Source organism: Balaenoptera physalus (assembly GCF_965194825.1).
Source record: "Balaenoptera physalus genome assembly, chromosome: 6".
NCBI classification, from domain to species: Eukaryota; Metazoa; Chordata; class Mammalia; order Artiodactyla; family Balaenopteridae; genus Balaenoptera; species Balaenoptera physalus.
Genome location: NC_138885.1, coordinates 51,491,181 through 51,508,334, shown reverse-complemented (window position 1 = coordinate 51,508,334; position 17,154 = coordinate 51,491,181). Strand labels below are relative to the sequence as shown.

General features: G+C 37.0%; 1 protein-coding gene across 5 annotated transcripts in view; it reads right to left on the bottom strand.

Annotated features, from left to right (window-relative positions):
* Window positions 1–4,238: 4,238 nt before the first annotated feature.
* The window catches only part of GPD2 (glycerol-3-phosphate dehydrogenase 2), a 144,926-nt gene continuing 132,010 nt past the window's right edge, over window positions 4,239–17,154 (bottom strand). For 4 of the 5 annotated variants that reach the window (XM_082464997.1, XM_082464998.1, XM_082464996.1 and 1 more), the window contains exon 17: window positions 4,239–15,403. In XM_082464997.1, the coding sequence (XP_082321123.1) occupies window positions 15,278–15,403 (126 nt within the window). In that variant the 3' untranslated portion in view covers window positions 4,239–15,277. The remainder of the gene's footprint in view (window positions 15,404–17,154) is intronic. The other variant, XM_082465000.1, reaches the window with a different exon arrangement.

Below are 17,154 nucleotides of genomic sequence, written 5' to 3'. Positions count from 1 at the left end.
AAAATGTACACATAATTTGTGTTCTTATGGCAACCATTGCATTAGGCTCTAGAAAACAAACCTATTGTTATAAGTCATTTACACATTAATATATTAGTATTAAATATCGAAGACAGATTTGTCTGTCCATCTGTTTTGAATCATTGTAAGTAAATATATCTTTTGGAGGGGTGGACAAAATCTCTACATAAATGCACTGTAGGTGCCATCTGCAACATATATTATAATACAGAGTTTAGCACCATCGTGCATAGCAACTCCAGCAAAGACAGTGCCATGTGATTGTCATTTGAATGTCATTTTTTAAAAATGATCTGGTATATGGACAGAAGGAGAAAAATTTTTTTCTGGCACTGCCATAAAAATTCCTTCATTTGACTGTCCTGTGGTTTTTGGATTTCTTTCTTAAAAGCTTATATTCTTCCTAGGATAAGAGGAAAATAATTATTTTAATGCTAGGTTAATGAACAAAAACGTATGTTTTCTCTATTGCAAAATCATTAAAATACCAAGAAAAAAAATCGTTTTAAAATATCTGCTGAATCATAACAGTAACCCTGAGAACCAGGTAACCAAACCAGAAAATGACCTGTCCACACTATAGATGAAAAAAAGCAGGGATTTTTCAAGAATAGTTATATAACCCCGATTTTGACTTTTTAGCGTACTCATGATTTTATGGATATATAGTGAGGCTGCTGGAGTGGAGGGCACAAAAGGGCGATGCCAAATAAGAAACAGAAAACAGATTTCCTGACTTAAGGTTTTTTCATTTAGTGTCTTGTTGCTCATAAACCTGGGAGAAGCAAGACTCCACTGGCCTGTCAGTTTTAACCCTGTTTCCCCAGCTCTGAGCAACTGCTTTCGATGTCAGTCCCACCATACCTCCTCTCAAAGTTAGGTCTGTCCAGGAGAAGAAAAAAATCAAAGGATGGAGTTGAGGGCTTGGGGTGGGAGGCAGGGTGGGGCGGGGTGGTTGGTAGCGAAGACCCGTTTCCCCCAAGTCCTGGCTAAAACCACCGGCTATTTGAATTTCTCTTGAATTCACTTTAAGTGATCCCATTGCTTTCTTTTGAGTGACAGCAAGAATCGGAACAATTTTAAACACGCATTTCTGAAGTTTCATCTGAGGTGCTTGACTCCTCCGTTCCTTGTTTCTTTTGTTAAATGTCTGTAAGTATAGATGTTCAGAATTTTTATTCCATTTCCACATAACTGGACTTTGAGTGCAGAGGCCTTTCTAGGATGACTTCCATCTACAGTGACTATTTAGTTCACCCGTATATTGAGCAATTTATAGGTGTTACATCCGTTGCCAAGGCATCGCTCAGATATTTTTTAAGCTTTCCTTTGTTTCAATTATGAGAATTATTAAGCTTCTCTAGAACCTTGAGAATATTTGTCTCTAAATGTAATATTTCCGTCTTTAAATAACCATGTAAAATTTAAAATGTTTGGAAGAGAGCTGGAAATATCTGGCTTTGATGGACTTTTTAAACTTGTGACACTATAGAAAGAAGAATTGCTCTGCACCAATACAGCTGGTTCCTATTACTTAAAATTAGCCAGTAAAGAGAGCAGCTTTCCAAGGAGAGTTGCTAATGGAGAAAAATGGTAACAAAGGGAGGAGGAGGAGATGGCTGGAGACAGAAGAAAAGATGGAACCTAGTAATGGAAGAGGAAGGTTCTAGTGAACCCCAATCCTAGATTTCCAGAAAGAGCTGCCAAAACTCAGACGGTGGGTATACAAACACATGGGAATTCATGCTTCTGACCCTCAATAGTGAAAAGCTCCTCTGGATAGCTCTGGGGCACGTCACGGGGTGGCCCATGAGGCTGTAAGTGTTTTATGGAGAAGATTTTGAGTCCGGGAAGCCACTGAGAATGCACTGGAGAGGAAGAAATGAAGATCACGGGCCAAACGAGACAGAAAGACATGCTCACTTTTTGGAGCGTTTCCAAATTTAAAATGTTAAAAGATCACCAGTTTAAGAAAAATAACAAAATGGTTAGTTCTTCACAGGGCAAATTACTGTATATTGTCTTCAGGGTGAAAATTATTCAGTAGTAGTCAATCCTAGACCCTTTACTCGTTGTTTTCAGCCCTACTTCCTCAAATCCATGTTCTCAGCACTTCATAATTCCCATTTGTTTAACTCACAGACGTTTAACAGTGTCTGTGATTTGCTCACTCCCATCTACTAAGATGAAGTTTTTAAGCTTTTTAAAAGTATCAGTGATTCATTTTACCCATTTAAAATCGTACAGGAATGGGTTTTCTGCCTGCTATTATGCTCGTATGTGTCGTGTGCTGGTTTGACAACACAGTTTCACTGACTTCCAAGACTGCTTCGTTTTTCTACACTTAATTATCCAACCCTGCTAAAATTAACTTTCAAAAATAGCATTCTTACACATGCCAGTTACAAAACTGACTACAAAGAAAGTTCTGTGCATTTTGGTGGATAATATTTCAGGCCAAACTGTTTGAATTGGTGGCATATCTTTACCATTATATATAAGAATCTAAGCTTTCTCTCCAAACTGTCTTCATATCATGACGCCTTTATCCTTAGTGAAAGCTACTTGTTTTAATCCTATGCGACCATCTCTATCCTCATTTCCCAAGCAGTGGGACAAAAACACTTTAGTTGAAGTAAGAATCCCTTATTTGTCACAAGTGCCAATCCAAATATGGCTTTGTTAAGTTCTGCTTGATTCCTTCTGCATTTTAAGGAACTTTTTTAATAAAGAACTTTTAAAATTTATTAATTACCTTATCTATTGAGAAATAACCAGTTTGACTTATCTCTTTAACATATCAGCCCAGGACTAACAAGCAATATTTGCACATTTGGCAGAAATTACCATCTCAGGAGCCTGGCTTCCCTTTGTTATTACAAGGAGGCCAACATCAATGGCAATGATTGCTGGATTGTCCCCTTGGGGAGGCACAGCTGCCCATCTGCCTGGTGCTAAACTTTAGTTTGGGACCATGGGCCTCTATGAAAAGGACAAGACCCATCTTCGAGCATAAAGCACGCGGTAGCACTTCTCAGTTCTTCAAGCTTGAGGAGGGGAGACTGGGGCAACATTGTAATGCATACCCTAATTTAATTAAAAAATAATTATCATACAGCTCCAGATCTGAAAGTGACAAGTAATATTTAGGCAGAAGATGATACTTCATCCCATCTTTAAATATTCTTTAAATTTTACACGAAGCCCCAGGGGATTTTTTAATTTGGCAAAGAAAATATGTTGTGCAACAACATGCAATCTGGCCTTCAAATTATTTTAAACTTCATCATTGAAACAATACATTAGTATATAGAGTGTAAACTGCATAAGCAATGTCCTATGCATTTTAAAGTTTACTTAATGGAAGCCTGGGTGTCCATGTAAACTCTGCAGTTAGATCTAAAGGTGTATTTCCAGTGGTATTACTTCTTTGTCCTAAAGATCTAAAGATGGACATTATTTTTTAGGGAAATCGACCTAGTCCTCAAGTGAGAACATCCTGCAGTTTCTAGGAGTTTTAGCGTTCAAAGATATCACAACCAAAAAGGTTTATTGAGTGCACTATGTGTCAAAATTGTTTAGAATCACAAGAAAAAGTTATTGAGCTTATTCTGAGAAAGTGTTCCATTTAGTTGCCGATCTTGTAGAAGAAAAAAAGAAGAGATTCAAACTGATTTAAGAAATAGCTCTCTGGTTATGAGCTTTTGTGATTTTATAAAGGCTGAACTTCCCAGGACTGGCGTAAGAATACTATGGTCCCGATTAAACTGTGATATGCAGAAAAGGCAAAGAAAACTACACCAAACTTCTGTATCTCTGAACCACCAAAGGGTAAGGAAACCAAGGCAGTCCTTGTCTTAGACACATGCTAAAAATCAGATTACTCAAACTATACAAGATGATAACATCCAATGAATCTAGTATAACGCAGTGTTTGTTATGGGCCTACTTGGTAAGAATGAAAAGGACTTATTCATTTCACTTTGGACCATCCCTTGCATTTGAACAGAAAATCGGACTGATAAAAGCTCAACATTTGGTCTGGGACCAGCAGATTGCTCCAGGGAAAAAGCACCAGCTATTGTAAAGTCAGACCAGGTTAGAGCCAATCGGCCGAAGACGAGATTGATCTTCAAAGCATTGCTGGCATTTGGGAGTTTCTGTGACAGCTACAGGAAGGGCTTTCATTCTTCTTTAACTTGGTGGCCGGCTTGCAAGCTACTATGGGAGTCCCTTCCCCCTAATCCATACTGTTCAATTGTCAGGAAAGCTTGTAAACAGGAGCCTCCATCAGTTACCTCAGAGTGGTTTGAACAAACTAACATCATAACAAGAGTGTTTATGGAAAAATGCTTAAGCACTGAAGCAGAAAGGGCTTAGCACTGATCAGACCTCTCTTCCACCTTTATTCTTCACTGTTCACATTGAAATGCAAATATCAGCGCAGGGTTTCCACTGGCGTGCCACTCACAAATTGAAAAGCAGTTTTTATCTATGCAAATGTAAGCATGGTAATTGAAGTTAATCAATCAATGCTAGCTTTCACTAAAACCTTGAACATGATTGAATAAAGTAATTATCATTCAGCAGAAAATGATGAAGTTGTAGACAGCATGAACCTTATTAAAGGAGGATTTTGAGTCACAATGGCTTAATTTAGCTAACAGCCCAGCCTGAGCCCAAGCAACATACTACTCTTGCTGCTTAGAATTGTTTTATGATTAAAAAACAACAACAACAATAATGAGGGTGGGGGAAGGTGGAGGTAAGGGTAAAGTAGTGTTTTTTATTACTATTTTCATAGTGCTGGATTAATAAAAACTACTTGTCCTGCTACAAAGGAGGAGCCATAATTAACTCTTTTAAAAGAAAACTCTAAATAGATAAGTGAACAAAGATCGTTATGAGGTTTTTTTTTTATGTGGCCAACAGCACCAATGGGCTTTTAATATTTATTGTTATATTTTTAACATAAATGAATGAAACAAAGTGAGCATCTCAGAAGTCTTTGTAAAATACCCATAAAATTAGATTAATATTTCCTTATGCAAAAGTAACCTCGTAACTTACATAAATCAAAGGCTAAACTCTTAGAAGTATGATTTCAAACATAATTTGTATTTTTTTATTGACTTACAGCAGTTTCCGTAACAGAACGTATGCTGCATTTTGCACAGCTTTCAAATACTTCATTTTTTTGGAGTGCCATATATTCAATTACTTGCTTTGATTTACAAAAAACAGTCTCCCAGAAAGTGTTTTAATGTTAATTCTAGGGTGCTTTTCTTTCCAGTTTCTTTATACTTTTATCTATTCTCACATATGATTTATGTTTTTTTGAGGGTATAGAACAAAATTATTTTATTTAAACCAGAGTTGAATACTATTGTTGAAAAAATCATTTCAGGTAGCATAAGGGAAATGATCCATCTCTGGAAAATGTAATCAACAGTTAGTGTGCAACATAATGTAACCTGATTATGGAAAGAGGCTCAATTTAGCTTTCGCCAATGTATTTTTCAAAAACAAGGTTAACTAGCAATATTTAGATTAGAGTAGCCCAGCAGGATATGGTGACTCTTAAGAATCTACAGTAATTCTACTGGATTCAATTAGATTGAAAAAATTAAAGGTCTGTAATCCTGCTAATATTATTGTACACCCTTAGGGAAGTCACTCCTCCCCCAACTTCATTTTAGTTGATGCATTTTACATTCAGTTTATTTTGGATAACAATTTGTCAGATTAAACCTACATTCCCAATTGGATAGCAAAAAATACCTTTTCATTTATTTATTATTTTAGAATATATAGTGCTAGTATTTTCCTCAAACATGCATCTCCATGTACCCAAATTTCCTAAAACTTCAGTAAGTGTATCAGCCATCACTTGTATCAACAAATAAATTACGTGCCACAAAAATAAACTCCGAAGTTTAAACAAGCGTTAAATGGATTGTAGTAAAAACAGTTCTGGGTTTTTTTCCAGCGCACGTTTCCCCTGAATGTAATCGTCCTGCCTCCTACTATTTAAGTAAAAGCCACCTCCTTATTTATTATTTTCTATTCCATCCACAAAGCATTTAAGTATCAGAGCTACTGTGGCAAAGTGACGTTAGAGTACTACATACAAATAGTTCAGTAGAATCAAGATGTCATTTTTATTTGGATAATAATGTGCATTAAAAGTATGATATTGATTGTTTACCTTAAATGCCCTAACAGCAGAAAATTAGTCATTTCTGGCCTTTTATGGTTATATCCCATTGCAGGACCAACTTGGGACATAAGTTAATACATCTCATTTTCTTATTTTTACTCAGATGTGATACTAACAGTAGCAAGGAGGACCGCAAGGTAGGGGCGATATTGTCTTTATTTCTGACCCTTCATTTTCTGCAACAGCCAGGAGTTATATTTTGGATTAAAAACAAACTCTTAAGTAATCATGCAAATCAATTGCCAATATATTCACAAAAGACCCAAAGTATACAGAATATTTGTGTTATGTTGTTTTAACGGTTTTTTAAAAATCCCTAGCACTCATATAGAGTACAAAACATCTATATAGCACAGTAAATAATCGACCATCATATAATATGTACATTTCAGGGAAGCCTGACTTCTGATAAAATGATTTTCAAACTTCGGGAGAAAGAGGATATTTTAAGTGGGAACATTCTAAACAGTTTTACGTGTGTGTGTGTGCATGTGTGTGTGTGAATGCATTTTTTTTTTTCCAGCTCACCAATTCTAAGTTTTGGTCCTGATCTGACTGCACCATTTGTGGAACTGTAGAGGACCAAATAACTGGATACTTAAGAGGCTAAGAAGCTGCAAATTATTACGGCTCCTGTTTTCTAACTGCTGAACGCACTGAGAGAATACAAAGTTTTGTTAGGGAACAGTTTTCCCCTTGCTACCTTGAAAACTCAACGGAAACCCTGAAAGCCCGAATCCTAGTAAAACAAAATCGATTTAAAACAAGTCAACACTTTGTATTCCAAGATCTGTTGCTCTCTAAGCTTTCCCTGCTGAAGGTTTTCTATTAATTGAGCCCTCAGTCCAATAGTGGGCTCTCTGCCTCTGGCCTTCCCCTGTCTACCATAGCTGTGATGGTTAAAAGCTTCTCCGGTTTGTCACAGAGTTTAATATGCACCCTACATAATTATGCAGGATTCACTGTGCTATCAAACTGCAATTCAAATTAGTTCAGGATTAAAGGCACAGAACAGTACTGCTTCCTTAATTGCATTGTACTGTGCTGATCACATTCAAATACCCATTACTCATTCCCTCTGTGGAGCAATAAGTCAGGGGGATTAATATTCAGGCAGGTGACAGGGCCAAGCCATTAAAAGGCAGTTATGCAGAAAGCATGGCTGGTTTTATTCACGTTAATGAAATCAGTGAAATGAAACTGTAATAGATTTATCAAAGCTCAGATGGATTTGCTGTAAATCAGTTTGATTCAAGCAATCAAACTGGACAATAGAGATAGTTTTCAGCTCTAGCAATGGGTGTCAGGAAGCAGCATGTGAAAAGTGCTGATATTCTTCATGTATGAATTTGATATCCACCCCATGCACAGGCCTATTCCCAAACCACTGCTGCTAATTTTTTTGTCTTTTGAACTAGGTGCCAGTGGCTGATAAAACATACAGCATATCATCTTAATACAGCACTTACACTGTTTTAATTCCTCATTTTTAAGTCCCCCCAGAACATCAATTCTTTCCAACTGCTGGCTGAGAAAAAAGGAAAGTTTGATAGAGCACAAATCAGCATGGCTGCCCCGCTACTGCCCAGAAGAGGAATGCAACTTTGGCCAGGGTGACTCCACGCAATCTTCACGAATGTCTCCTGCACCAACACTTGTACAGGAGGAAAAATGATCAGATCACAATTTCAGAGTGTGATGGGCTAGGGCAGGAGGAGCTCGAAGAAGCTGAAAATTTACTTTTGTTCTGGGTCTAATGAAATAATTTGGTATCCATTAGAGGGCAGCATTAGAACAAAAACTCAACACAGCAAGGACGGTATCCCCTGCAGATAGGCAAGCACCTTGGCCGGGCATAAACTTTTTCGATACAGTAATATTTTCCAAGGGTAAAGCCAATGAATGGAGAAGATGGGAGCAAATCCTAGTGTTAGAGAAAAGCAACGCCAGGAACAGCATGTGCCAATTTAGCTTTAGGGAGTTTTCTGTCCTACATTAATCCCCTCTCCCTTTTTGGGGTTAAAGTAGGAATAGTTCTGTCTTGAGCTTAATGATCTCGTATTTTGCGGACCGTGTGTCTGATGGAATGGCAATGAATTGTGAAATAAGTGATCCGGTTTTTGTTTTCTTAAAAAGTGCATCATGTATTGTAGGTTATACTCAAACTACTCTAATTGGTCTAATTTTTATTTATTAGAAACAAATTGTTCAAGAACGAAAGCCAGTTTTTAATGATCCAAAACAGAAATAAATGTTCTAGTCTATTAGCGTCCTATACGGAATAAATCAATATTAAAGCTAATTAACCCTTTTCAAAGGCATTTTGTCCCAGGTTTTTATTTAATGGTTCAGTGCTGCTTAAAGCATGGATCAAGCTGGATAAGCTCCATTTAAAAAATGGCCCATTTTGAAAACAGTTTAGCAGCTCACTATGACGAATATATTTATCAGGATAAACTTGACTTTTTCAGTTGTATAACTAACTGACCAGGGTTCCTTAAAAGATCTGATAATAAAATAGAGGTGAAAGCCACAGACAAATCTGTTCATTTGGCAATGTTATAACATTATAGGAACTGCTTTCATTCACTGCTTTTTAAAAAATATTTATCTTTAGAAATATGTTAATCGTTACTTTTGAGAATATTCCTAAGGGCAGGAGGAGGAAGTCTCCATATAAGATATTTCATTCCAGGTCATACGTGAAATGCAAACCTATGATTTGTCCTTTTTGGAAGAAGCCATGATTTTTTAATAGTGTTCAAACACACAGTGCAAAGCACACACCTTTCAGGACATAAATGACTACTTTGACATATGAAACCCAACGAAAATTATATACATTATTTAAAGAATTTGGCACTCTTCTCCTTTTGTTAGACTAGCAAATCACAGAATGTACTTTAATATCAAGCTATTTTTGAGTTATAAAACAGATGATATATTTTGTCCATGAATTAAATTCTTCACAGTACCAGAGGAATTAATTTGTGATGTTATGAAATTTTGATTAGCCTGCTGTAAAATCAGAATTGTTTACCACAAGTGTCTGGATTCTGACTCTTACAGTCTTTCCAAACAAATAATGAAATGAACTGGGGCTGGGGGTGCGGGCGTAGGGAGGGCAGAGTAATTTATGAAAACATGGTACACCATAATTTTGCCATTTTTCTGCAATAAGGATGGAAAATGATTCATGGGATAAAATGAAATATTTCTCACTGTCATTTCAACGGATGTAAGATTTACAGCTTCTTAACTTGGATAGGAAAAACTCTGTATGCATAAAAATGAACTGTAAATCAATTAATGATGGGGATGAAAAACAACAAAAAAAATTGATTTTAAGCAAAGAAGAGAAAATCTAACAAGCAACAAATTAAAAGGGAGAAGCAGCAGCTATTTACTCTAAGACCTTTGAAGGAAGGAGGGAGTGGAGAGGAAACTGCTTGCTTAAAAGAGGGCGTTAAGGTCAGGTTAAAGGAAAGTGATATGTTGATCGACTCATTACATTTACATCGCTTAGACAAACAGAGGAAGGTAGCTTTTAAATCAAAATCAGATATGCCTACATTAGATTTTTAAAAGAAATCACCAAAAAGTTAGAGCCAGTTTTATAGTATTTGGTTGGATAAAGAAATCCTATGACCATGAAGAAAAAGGAGCCTCCAATTCGAGATTCTCCTTTATCTAAACTGTTTTTTAATAGGCACCAAGGCTAAAAGAAAAGAAAAAAATACTTTTCCACTTCCCAACTCCTTGAAACACCACACCGAAGGAAAGCTAGCAGCCAGTGAAGGAGCAAGCCCGGGCTCTACAGGAGTCACTGTACCTGGAGAATGAGAGCAGATTCTGCTTCAGATACAACAAGGTGGGCTTGAAGGGCTCAGAAGCGGGTGGAACCAGTTGTACCACGTGCCATGCTCTACTATCCAAGTGACACTCAATCCTCCCGTCTCTTCCACTGAAACATGATATATTATCCACTACTACAGGATACACACCTTAACCGACATAGTTTCAAGCAACCCCACTGTGAATATGGGGAACTAACAGGGAACCGATGGTATGGTTTGCTAAGCAACGCAATTCGATGCCGCGTGTGGAGAATGAAGATAGCCCATTTTGCAGAAGTGGTATTTTGTTTAGATCAAATAAATTTTACTATTCTGGATCAAGCATTTAACAAAATGCCAAGGTATTTATTGATTTTTGACAAGGCCCCACCGCCTTCTTAGCACAGGACCTGCAGGACTATCTCTGGTGTCACCATGGCTCACATACCTCACCTTGTGTGCACGTATTTCACAAGTGTGGTAGCTAATTAGACACCTAAAATACAAAGTACAAGCACAGAAGGCTCATCAACTCTCTCTATCTCCTATACAGAAATACTCTCGTTATGAGGGTGCCAGAACAATTTAAAACTTCTGTGGTCTCTTTCCTTCCTAAGTCAAATGTCATCAGGTGAAATCTGCCACCGATGATACTGCAGTGTTGACCAAGACTGCAAAATGTCGATGTGAGTATCCATTTCTCTTTCTTTGATTACCATAAATTCATTACCATAAATTTTGAAAACTGGGAGCAACGTATTTTGACAAATTTTATGTTGACAAATTTTGAAGTGCTATAAAATTTGATAAGCTAAATCAATGAACAATGTTTTGAGCTGCTATATATTTTTTTCCAGGCATTGAACAAACAGTTCATTGTTCCAAGTCTGTCTGGGGGCCAATGCTCTGGGTTATTCTATACAATTTCAAAGAAACTTCAGAAGCTCACACAGGCCTTTGAGCACGCAAAACCAAGAGGCAGCGCTTCTAAACCACAAATGGAGACGATGTTCCATATACATGTGTAAATTAAAACATATAAAATAACATAGGCATTATAAAATTTGTGTTAAAACTGGTAACAGCTTTACTGATTTACTGACAATGAAAATATATAGCATTTTTTCTGTCAGAGCATTTATCAACACTTGGCAACCCTACACTAACTTGACATGTAAGATGATCAAAATGGATTATGTAATCTTTCCCATTCATTTCTATTGATTTTACTTATGATAAAATTCATCAGTGTGCCTGGAAACGCTGAGGCTGAAAGGCTCTGGTTGACAAAAAAAAAAAAAAAAAAAAAGAGAGGAAAAAAAGAATTCAACAGAGTTGAATAGGATGAATGTAATTTTAGAATAGGATTGCACAGATACAGAAGTCGTGCCCTAAAGCCTCCAGCAACAAATTAATACAAATAAACCTGGCAGTCTCATAAAATTGCATTGGTCTATGCAGGGATTCACTTTTGAGATAAAATTACAAAATTGCAAGTGAAAATAATGTGTGAGTGCAATTAAAAACACAGTTTGTGAAGATATTTTCAAACTTTTTAAACTTCAACAGTAATCAAAGTTATTTCTCTGACTGCAAGTAACATCAAAATGCCAGTAAATAGCCCATTTTAATCAGTTTTATTGATTCATGCTTTCAGTTCTTATTCAGTTAAAAACAAGGCACATTAAATACATCCTCTTATTGCTCTATAAATGCATGCAGCTCATTCTGTATATCAAGAGTAATAAATAATGGTGATAAAACACCAAGACAGTTATAAAAATGACAACCCAGCCTCAAACATAGTATTTAAGAGTCCAGTCTAGAACAATAACCCAACACAATACATAAAAAATGCCATATATGAAAACATGCAGTGTGTATATCGACTCCAGTACTGGGTTTATACTTGATATTCTTTAAAAGCACAGTAGGGCTCTTTTACTCCCTAAAAAGGATTGACATAATGCAAAACAGTGCAAGTTATTAGCATCGTTGACTTCAATATTATTACACTCATATGCCAAAAATCTTTACAAATACATAAAAAAAGGAAATAAGATCAATGATCATTCTTACAGTATGTTTAGTAAAAGAATGAAATTTCTATTGTACAAAGGAGTAAGCTACATATATTTTGAAAAAGACAAAACAAAGCTAGAAACTAAAGCAAAATAGGGAGCATGCATTTAGTAGTAGAAATCCTAAAGTTACACTCAGTAGAAATTGATTGAAAGCAAGAACGTTGCAGCAGCATGAAGGATATGAGGCAGACAACCTTGGCTTAACAAATAATCCAGCGTTATCACCATTGTTATGACTGTGGGAAGGGCTACTGAAAGGAGCATCCAGCTCTCCACCACAGATGGGGGTTCCTTCACCTGAATCCCCTCAAAGCCTCTTTAAATAAATCACTTGATAAAAGACAATCTCTACACACCTCACACCCACCCCAACAGAATCAGCTGATACCATGTTTATGCAAAAAAGAAAATAATTCTTTTGTGCTTGGAATAGATTTTGAATCACACTCACACCTCCCCCTACCCCCCCATTTCTTCTCTCCTTTTCTGAAATCAGGTAAAGAAGCTGTACAGGTTTAATTAAGAACTTACACAAAAATGCAGGGGTGCTTTATTCACAGTAAAGACTTGGAACCAGCTCGTTTCCAAGATGAGTCTCTGAGATTGGTGAAGGAGCGTATGTTTTAGAATTAGCAGATTTTAAGCAAAAGCAGATATGCTCAAAAGAAGAAAAGTGCGTTTTTCTTTGTCCTTAAAGGAACTTCACTCATAACAAAGCATGCAGAAACAAGGCCTCTTTTCAAACACAGCTCTGCCCAGGCCAGTCAGGTTATAAGCCTGGTCCCTACTGTAATGGATTCAGGGAGGATACAAGTCATCGTCGTCTTGATTTAACTAGAAAAGGAGACAGAGAAAGAGAGAGAGCACAAATGTACAATATTGTGGTACATCGTCTCTGATGTTTTAAAGGCCAGCTCTTCTATCTATGAAGGGTCACTGGGCTCTAAACAGTGAAGTTAGTGTCTTGATAGAAAAACACTGTTACAAAGCCACGTGCTTCTATTATTAAAAAAGAAAGAAAGAAAGGAAGGGAGGGAGGGAGGAAGGAAGGAAGAAAGGAAGGAAGAAACCAGCGTAAAAAAAAAATTCACACCTTAAAAGAAAAAACTTCACAGTGATACCTGGGAGGTCACTTTCTCTGTTTTAGGTTTTCATTTAGGAAGTGGCAAGTCTAAACTTCATTTAAAAGCAAAATGAGTTAAGGTGCTATCTTCACTGTTTATTTCAGGGGTAGAGGTAGGGGCTTAGGTGCGTGAACCTCCAGTGTGTATATTATGGCAGACAGGCTCATACCCCACGTGAATGAGGCATAAAGATATTCTACAATGTTGACATATATAGAAATAATAGCACAAAAGTGTTTATGTACCAGTCTGAAAAATTAAGGTCTCGAGTCTGCACAATGAAAACCTGACATTAAATAAAGGGTCACATTTCCTATTTCATACACAACGTGATCTTAAAAAAAAAAAAAAAAGTAGGTAGTTAACTTCACAAGAGGAAGCACAATGAATAAACATTCAGATGACTGGCTAAAATGCCAACAAACTATTGTAAAAGCATACCAAATTGGCCCTTTAAATTCAGTATATTACATATTTACTAAATTCTGGGCAGATTGATTTTTTTTAACATTTTTATTGGAATAAAATTGCTTCACAATGGTGTGTTAGTTTCTGCTTTATAACAAAGTGAATCAGCTATACATATACATATATCCCCATATCTCCTCCCTCTTGTGTCTCCCTCCCACCCTCCCTATCCCACCCCTCTAGGTGGTCACAAAGCACTGAGCTGATCTCCCTGTGCTATGCGGCTGCTTCCCACTAGCTATCTATTTCACATTTGGTAGTATATAGAGAGTGGTATGGGCAGATTGATTTTTTTGTCTTGTCTTTCTGTGAGTGTGTATGTGTGTGATGGGGGAATGCGTGTGTGTGTGTTGAGCATGGTTTTCTCTTTTTCTTTTTGGTTGATTGAGAACTTTTCTATTGAGTACAGAAGGAGAAAGGCTTTAAGCAATTAAAATGACCTTGAACACTGCAATTTTGTGGCTTTTTATAAATAATTGTAACTAAAGTTAACTAAAGGCTATTTCTATCCTCTTTTACTATCCGTTTACAAATACTCCCCCAAATGATGCAATAACCTGAGCAAAATAGGTCATGTTTGCCAGTATCACATGCTCCAAGATCTAGGATTTGGGGATTGAAAATTGTGCTATAATATGTGGACATATAAACACAGGTTTTTTAATCCTTAAATTTATTACTACTGTAAAGATTTGAGAAATTTAGTCCCATCCCAATGTATCCAACTTGCCACTTAAATGCTGGTTTTAAAATAAGAAAAGCAAGGATCTTCCTGGCAACTGTAATAGTCAAAGAAAAACCAGCAGTGACTGGGGAAAAAAAATGAATTGCTGAGATGAAACTATCACTGTAACTCCCAGCAAATGTCAATGCTATCCTTATATCTTGTACCTGTGATTCTGGAAGCTTTCAGAGTTTCTCTGAGATTTGCTCCTATAACCAGATCTAAACTTTTTCTTCCTTCTCCAGTTTTGCCAGTCACGCTCTAGATATAAAGTCTGGATGAGGAAGGCAGACAAGCTGGAGGAAGAAGGGGCCGAGGGGTCTCCCCAGAAACACTATCGTTTTAATAGGTCCCACCCCACTCAATTCCTTTTAAGAACAAATACTATCAACAAGCTTAATGTCCAGAGCGTTGTGCAAATCATGAAATGTTTCCAGCTTCTTTTTTTCAATTTCTGCCAAAATATTCTGCCTCTAAAACTGACTTAGAATAAATGAATAAACACACAAAAAGGGAGCATGTCCAGTCTAACAGGTCACAAAATTAATGCAAAACATTAAACCAGTGTGCATTGAAAATGAGAAAAAAAAAAGATAAAATACACTTTTAAGAAGCTTGATTGAATGGCAAATACAAATTAAAGGGTATACATTGACATCCTAAAGCTTTGGAACGTTTCCCAGTGTTAAAACAAGGCAGCTATCCATATCCGCTGTTTTAGATGGTGTAAGTCATCTCTGGTTTGTTACATGATGGTTTGTTGTTCCTGTGTTTGCTGGCTGTGGATTTACTGCTCAGACTCACAGTCCTCCACAGCTTCGGTCCACGGGGATGGGAACTCTTCTGTCGAGGTTCTCCTCCGCAGTTTTCATGAGTATAGCAAGCCGGCTTCCAGACACCCTTCCTTTTTGAACAGCACTCATCAGCTTAAAGAGAAGATAGGCAACAGATTCAGAAGGCCAGCCAGCTTCCTCCCTTCTCCATGGCATTTTAATGGCTACCTTTGCAGCAGGCAGGGGTAATTACGTGCCCCCATCGAAAACCGCAGCAAGTACTACAGCTCACTTAAGAAGAGTACACTTGGGGCTTCCCTGGTGGCACAGTGGTTGAGAATCTGCCTGCCAATGAAGGGGACACGGGTTCGAGCCCTGGTCCGGGAAGATCCCACATGCCGCGGAGCAACTAGGCCCGTGAGCCACAACTGCTGAGCCTGCGCGTCTGGAGCCTGTGCTCCGCAACAAGAGAGGCCGTGATAGTGAGAGGCCCGCGCACCGCGATGAAGAGTGGCCCCCGCTTGCCGCAACTAGAGAAATCCCTCACAGAAACGAAAACCCAACACAGCCAAAAATAAATAAATAAATTAAAAAAAAAAAAAAAATACTGTTTTCAAACATTTCAGAAAGGGGGAAAGGGGCAGGTATTTTGCCACGGCTGCAAAAACTACACCTGTCTAGCAAATCAGCCTGCCTTTAAATGCAAATCGAATGCATCACTTTTTGCCCCTTAATGTGCTCAGAGCATATATTTTTTTTGAGCAACTCAAATATTGAATCTTTAATTCCATTTTAAAATCTTAAAAGGGAATCTCAGGGATTGAACAAAGACAAACCGTGACCTATATTTAACTACTCTTTTTTTAGTGTTACTGTACTTGACAACTTCAAGTCCCCCAAATCCAAATTCCTTAAAGACTTTTTACAGTAATTTACATTTAAGTCCTTGAAAATGGACCCAGAGATCTACCTTAAGAATTAAAAGCACTCCACAGCCCAGATTTTAGCTAATTCATTTTTATCCAGTGGATAAAATCAGAATTAGTCTTGAAATTACATGCAGTCAGCGGGCAAACGCCATTAATCTGGAAGGCACTGTGCAATTATGAGCATGGGGATTTTTTTTTTTCCTATTCAAGTTGATGTGGTTTTTACTATTTTCTTGATCTCACTTCCTCAATCTTTTTTATCTATTTGTTTTTTAAAGAACTGATTTAGTCATTCATCAGAAATATATATATCTGTAAATCCTCAAAATATTTTTAGGGTTATAGTTTTTAGCCTAAAGAAATACATTTCTTAAAAAAGACTCTGAATAAGGGTCAGAGGCATCTGCCAAGGGGCTGGATCAGAATTTCATGACCTTATTAAAAGCTGTTTCACAAGCTATTGCTTATTAGAGATGGACTTCTACATGCAGAAGTGTCATTAGAGCCCAAACCTAAAAATAAAGTCATGTAACCATACAGTATCTATAGAGATCCTTCCATGAGGATTATTTTTAAAAGTCTATATTCAAAATGGTGTTTAATGGGATAAACACGGGCTCTTAATCTTCAGAGAAGGAAAATATTTTATGAAAAATAAAATAAAACCCTGAAAACATACTTTGCATCTGATGAATGGTGTAACAAAGAATGCTGACCTCTACAGATGGAACAATTGATTGTTTATCGTCTTGCCTCTGATTCCATAAAGACTTTCAAAGTTTATCAGCGCTAACAAAACTGAGAGAGCTGGAGTTTTTTTTCTTTATCCAGAAACATTGTATGATGTACCAACCTTTAAAAACTCAAAGTCTTCTTCAAACATTACATATATCTTGAAACCATATTACGAGAAAAAAATAGTATTTGGGTGTGAATATATCTCATAAGAAATATTGTCAGCGTTTTTAAGTTGAA